The 6,342-nt window shown below is 43.2% G+C and overlaps 1 protein-coding gene across 1 annotated transcript; it reads left to right on the top strand.

Moving 5' to 3' along the window:
* The first annotated feature begins 2,223 nt into the window (after nucleotides 1-2,223).
* On the top strand, nucleotides 2,224-3,676 carry Nkapl (NFKB activating protein like). Its single transcript, XM_021181062.2, has one exon. The coding sequence runs from the start codon at nucleotides 2,285-2,287 to the stop codon at nucleotides 3,473-3,475; it is 1,191 nt and encodes a 396-aa protein (XP_021036721.1). The 5' UTR covers nucleotides 2,224-2,284; the 3' UTR covers nucleotides 3,476-3,676.
* The last annotated feature ends 2,666 nt before the right edge of the window (nucleotides 3,677-6,342 follow it).

The following is a 6,342-nucleotide window of genomic DNA, read 5'->3' as shown; positions in this document are numbered from 1 at the left end:
CCAGGAGACCCCTTATCTAAAAAATGTTCCTGGAGCAGTTTCCAATTGGGAGGGGGTACCTTGGGGTAAAAAGTTCAGGAGTGCTCCGGGAACTATCTCTGGATGGGAGGGGTAAGAGAACTCTGAGCTGAAGAGTTCATGGAGAGTTCAGGTGTCCAGTAATTAACTCTTTCAATACAAATGGTATATACTCACACAAATACATATAAATCAATAAAATCCTTTTTAAAAGATAAACAAACAAACAAACAAACAAAAAAACAGGCACAGCTTCAGCAAAGCATCATTTCTAAATTCTGACTTACCTTATTTTGGGAGTTTTTCAGATGAGCCCTGCCTGCTACATTGTAGTGCCTGCTTCCATTTTCAAATTAGGGAACTATTATCTTACGTGAAAGTTTGCTGTTTTAAATTGTGGGGTGTAGCCAGGCAGTGGTGGCACACACCTTTAATCCCAGCACTTGGGAGGCAGAGGCAGGCAGATTTCTGAGTTTGCGTCCAGCCTGATCTACAGAGTGAGTTTCAGGAGAGCCAGGGCTACACAGAGAAACCCTGTCTCGAAAAAACAAAAAACAAAAACAAAAATATTATGGGATGTAAAGTACCTTCAGAAGGTAACTGCAAGTGGCGGATTTCTGAAGAAATGTCCTTAAAGAGAAACCTTGTAAACTAATGAATCTATGTTTCTGGAGCAGAAGTCTGCAAACATAATACTCTGGAATTCACTTAGCTCAGAAACTTAAACTCAAATTTTGGGTCCAGAAGTAATTTAGGTTTTGCTTCCAATAGAAAGAAACAGGATTGTTTGCTAAATCGCCAGCAACTAAACCTTTGGCAAGGCATACTCTAAGCAGTTACCCAACACTCTTTGATCTAGAATCTCAAGATTGCTTGAGTTTTCTTAGTTACTGGGACTGCAGATCTGCAGCAGCACCAGGCAGCTGTCAAGTCCCATTGAGGCAGGGAGTTGGAGTACAGGCAATAGGAATCCTTCACTAACTCAGCAGAAAAGGTGGAGACAGGAATGGAAAAGGAACGGTGAGCCACGCGGTGGTAAACCTAAGACTTTAAGAAAAGATCTAACAAAAATCTAAAGAAAGAGATGGCTGTGTTCCAGAGTTCTACTCCACTGGGGAAAACTGAAAGACGCGACCCAAATTTAGATTAAAATCAATAAATTTATTCTTACTGATAGTAAGATGGACTCAGTCTTATGACCAAATTGGGAATCATAGAGGGCAATGGGAAGCATAAAGGTGGACATTACAATTATCTCCCTTATATGAAATCCGCAGCTGTGTGGGAAAATTGCTTTGCTCCCTTACACAGAGATAGAGAAAACTGCTCGTCCCTTTTCCCACAGGGAAAGAGGGTTACAAAAGCCAATTATCTCGTATCAGGCGTCCCATTCTTTCATTCTTATCTCGCAGTAGCTTCATTCTGTGGAGGATGCAGGCTGCTAGGAACTCATGCGAATGTTAGAGCAAACATCAACAGCTATTTTAAGCGATGCCTGGTCCAGAGTTAAGTTTTCTTATCCATCACAGCTCTACTTATGAAAGCCTTTAATCTTGGTGCTTGAGTGGTGCCTAGCAAGTTCCAAGCCAGCATATGCTCCACTTAAAAATAAGCAAATAGAAACTTTATATGCCCCAGTACAGGGGAACGCCAGGGCCAAGAAGTGGGAGTGGGTGGGTAGGTGAGCAGGGCGGGGAGAGGGTGTAGGGAACTTTCAGGATAGCATTTGAAATTTGAAATGTATATTTAAAAAAAAAAAAAAGGCAAATAGCCTTGAGGTGGTGGCCAGCGCTTTTAATCCCAGTACCCCGGATGCAGAGGCCTGTGAATCTCTTGAGTTCCAAGCCAGCGTGGTCTACAGAGGGAGTTTCAGGACAGACAGCCAGGACTACATAGAGAAAGCCTGTATCGGAAAAAATAAAAAGCACAGCAAGACAATCAGACAGACAGCAGGACTCATTAATGATAATTCCTTTTGTTTCCCCCTGGGGCTCAATGTAGAGAATGTAAATGGTGAAAAGTGAAGTGACTGTCCACGCCCCAGAGGTTGAAGAGGGCTCTTGCGCAGGCTCCCGGCCGCTTCCCGCTTCCATCGGAGGCTCAGCGTCAGGATTCGAACTAGGACTGCACCGGGCTACGCCCCGGAATTGACCGGCCTACAGCCCGCCCGCCCCTAGTGCGCCTGCGCTGTGTGCGGGAGCTGCGTGCTCTCCGTGTTGTGACTTCTGGAATAACCGCCTCCGCGGTGGTTGATTGAAGGCGGACCATGTCGCCTGTATCCCGATCTCGCCCTAATGAGGACACTGTGAGCTCTCAGAAACGACGACGTTTCTCGGAGAGCCCACCGTCGGCGTTGCAGACTAGCCGATCGCCTCGGGGAGGCGGTTTCGGCTCTCTCCTCAGCCGGCCTGAGGGGCTCCAGCCTCCTCGGGGTGCTCAGGGCGTTCGGCCACTGCATCCCATCAGCCGCCCCAGGTCTGGAGAACGACCGCTACCGCTGGGGATCCGTACGCTTGCCTCCTCGTCCTCTCCCATCTGTGGTGGGTACCGTTACCACCACAACTATACGGGAGATCGTTCGTGGGCTGAGGACCAGGAGAAGGAAAAGGAGGAAAGTTATAGGCAAAGGAGGCTGAAGGAAAGAGAGAGGATTGGAGAGCTGGGAGCGCCTGAGGTATGGGGACTGTCACCCAAGATTCCTGAGCCAGATTCTGATGAACATACACCAGCTGAAGATGAGGTGAAGAATCAGAAGAGCAGCAGTTCAGATTTGACCAATGAAGAAAAAAGGACAAAGACCAGTCATTCAACAAAGAAAAAAAGAAAGAAAAAGCCTTCCAAAAGGAAGCATAAAAAATATTATGACAGCAATTCAGACTTTGACATTCATTCTAGCTCTGATAGTGATAAAAAGAAAGTTAAAACCAAGAAGAAAGAGAAGAAAAAGAAACATCGGGCAAAACAACTCAAGAAGAGGACTAAAAAAGAATACAGTGACATAAGCTGCAAAGCTTCAGAAAGGGACTTGCCAGAAGATGCGTGGATGGAAGAGTCGATGAGTGCAGAGAGCATGGATTTAATAGGCCCAGAAGCACCTGTGATACACACCTCTCAAGATGAGAAACCTTTGAATTATGGCCATGCTCTGCTTCCAGGTGAAGGTGCAGCAATGGCTGAATACGTAAAAGCTGGGAAGCGTATCCCACGAAGAGGTGAAATTGGGTTGACAAGTGAAGAGATTGCCTCATTTGAATGTTCAGGTTACGTCATGAGTGGTAGCAGGCATCGCCGAATGGAGGCTGTAAGACTGCGTAAAGAGAACCAGATTTATAGTGCTGACGAGAAACGAGCCCTTGCATCCTTTAACCAAGAAGAGAGGCGGAAGAGAGAGAATAAGATCCTAGCCAGCTTTCGAGAAATGGTGTACAGAAAGACAAAAGGGAAAGATGACAAGTGACAACCGGTTTGTTTCACCGTGGGACGTTTAAAACAAAGGCTTTGTATGGCCAAAGTAATAGTAAATGGTTTTACCATTTACCAATGCTATTGTACCTACTGTGTTAGTAAAAAGCACTTTTTAAGATGTCATTAAAATTTTTTACAAACATTGCAGAAAAATGACTAAAAAGGTGAATGTCACTTCAGTCCCTGATTTACCCCTCTTAAAAAAAAAAGTCTCTGTATCCTTCCATGTTTTTTGTGCATATACAAGTTTGTATTTTGCAAAATAGAAGTTAGTACTACTAAACTGAAGAGTGCCTAGTCCCTATCTGCTACGGTAATTCCCCCCTAACCCCGTCAGGAGGATTTTAATTTTTGGAGTCATTTGTCCCAGGACAAAAAGAACGTAAGAGCAATGGCCAAGAAGCTGAACGTTTTGGATGCAGTGAGCAGTGTTCTTCTGACTGGTTAGCAGACTTGGTTAAGGAGATGGAATTTTGTAACTGGAAAGTCTGGGAAACTGTTTCTACCAGGATGTTAATACACCTTGGACTTTTTCCCACCATCCTTTTCTATGGCTCGTTTTCTTTAAAGTGGTTTCCCTTTTAGAACAAAAGAGCTGCCAAATCTCTTGAAAGAACATTTCTTTTTGAAGGGATTGGGCATTTTCCACTTTGAACCAATGCTGTTTCTTCATAAGATGAAAGAAGCACCAAATGCTGTATGTTGTGAAAGTGAGATAGGATTGCTCTTCATCCGACCCTGTGTCACACTCTCCTCTGCTCCTACTTAGTACCAATGGGGCGATCACTGGCTTGACCCAAATGGGAGGCATATATGCAAATGCCAATGGTATACAAGTCTAATGCTAACAATATTCTGGTAATCTGTTAATATATACTATTCTTGAAATTACTGATATAATAGAACTTTTATAATCACTTTCTGGAAGAGATGAGTTCATTTTGAACATCTGAACCTAGTTTAGTCTGAAAATAGATATAAAAATATGTATATTGTGTATCTGCAATCATTAAGAGGTTGAGGTATTTCCTCCCAGAAGCAATACTTGAGAATAGTTTCTTCTCTGCCTATATTACTGGAAGTTCCTGAAAGCTTTATCCACCACTAACTTAAGGCAATCATACTGAAGTGGGTTTACAGTAGTTTACTTAGGGGTCATTCACTTCCAAATTTTTATGCATGTTTCTTTCATGTGTCTTCACTGAGTCCTAGTGAAGTATTTATTGTCACTATATCAGAGAAGGATTTTTAAAGCAAAATTCCCTGAGAAGCACTAGATTTTCTGAAAGTTCTTCCTTAACCACAATGACCCACCCTGGTAGAAGAGCAAAAAGCTCGTTGGCAGGCAGCCTTCCCCAGTTTCTGAAGCACCAAGTCCATCTTTTCCAATCATGTCTCAACTTCAAACAGACTATAATAAACATCTCTCAAAGACTGCTCTGCAAATTATCTATTCCCACCACCTCAATACCATCTTATGTTTTCCATTTGTTTCACCACTGTGAGAAAAGTGGTTCCTGGGTAGGTACTCCTCAAGAGCACCTGCTCTCAGCTACCAGCACCCAGTAGGCCCTCTATAGGCTGTATACTCCAAGCTCCTCACCACAGTGCCTTATTTGTAGGTCTTCCAAGGTCACTGCCAGAAAGAATATTTCTGACTTGGTATCCTTAACAAATTTTCACTTTAAAATAAATGCTGTTGCCTGGTGAATAGCTGGCTCAGGAGCACAGCAGGGATGGTCAATGGAACAAAAATTTTGCAATTCTCGGGCAATGTAACATATTCCTGGGTATGACAGGCTACTGTAGAATTTGGTCCCAATTTTTGACTCTATGGCTAAGCCCCTTTATGAAATTTTGAATGGACCCAGAAATAGTTATGGGTTTGGAACCTTTAAAAGGGGATTTGACATCTGTTCCTACCATGGGAATTTGGGGCTTGCAAAAGTCTTTTCAGTCAACATGAAAAGGGTGGAGTCCTAATGTGAGTTCTCACTCAAATGATTGGAGGTGAACCTCAAACTGTGGCCTATTTATCAAAAAGTAAATGGCTAACAAGGGGGATTATAGGGGAGGGAAGGGTGGTAGGGGACTTTGTGTCAGACACTATAGGAAGGACTTAAACAGATGATTTGTTTGCTCTGAGTTAATCTGCACACAAAACATCTTAAAGCTGTGTTTGTTCTGACATGTTTGTTCTGAGTTAACTTTACACACCATTGGCTTAGCAGACTGCAAAGCATATAACTGACACCACTATACATTAACCAGACTAAGCTCTGTTGGGTGCCTTCGTTCGAAGTCAAACAAGATAAGCTTAAAATAACAAAGTGAACTTCACTTTTTTTTCTATTTTTTTTCATCATCAGCAGCAGCAACAACAATAACAATAACACAGAGACTTTAGAAAGAAAATCGGCACATCTTTACCCCACTTCTCTTCAAATATCATTGAATTCTAAATTCTAAATTCTAAAGCCTACACGCAGGCAACCAAATAAAGAAGGCAAAGATAGGAGTCTTTGGAACTTGGTGGCAAAGGGGTGGGGAATGAAGAATAAACTTGAGCACTAATAATTAACTTTGGTTCTCTAGAATCCAACCTACATGATCATGCCAGCTTTTGCCTAAAGCCCAACCTAAAGATTCATTTCCTGTGTCTGTTTGTTAGTGGCTGTGATTATGAAAGACCCACAACGTGAGGACTCCCTCACGTTCTGACTCAGGAGAGGCGACACCCCAAAATCACCCACAAGAAACGATGATCTTGCTGCAACTGCAAGAGGATTTTTATTCGAGAGCGTTCTCGGGCCCATGGTCATACACCACGCAGGGGTAGAGGACCATGGCGCCCTGAGT

The sequence above is a fragment of the Mus caroli genome, chromosome 13 (assembly GCF_900094665.2).
Source record: "Mus caroli chromosome 13, CAROLI_EIJ_v1.1, whole genome shotgun sequence".
Taxonomy (NCBI): domain Eukaryota; kingdom Metazoa; phylum Chordata; class Mammalia; order Rodentia; family Muridae; genus Mus; species Mus caroli.
This window is presented reverse-complemented; position numbering and strand designations above follow the sequence as displayed.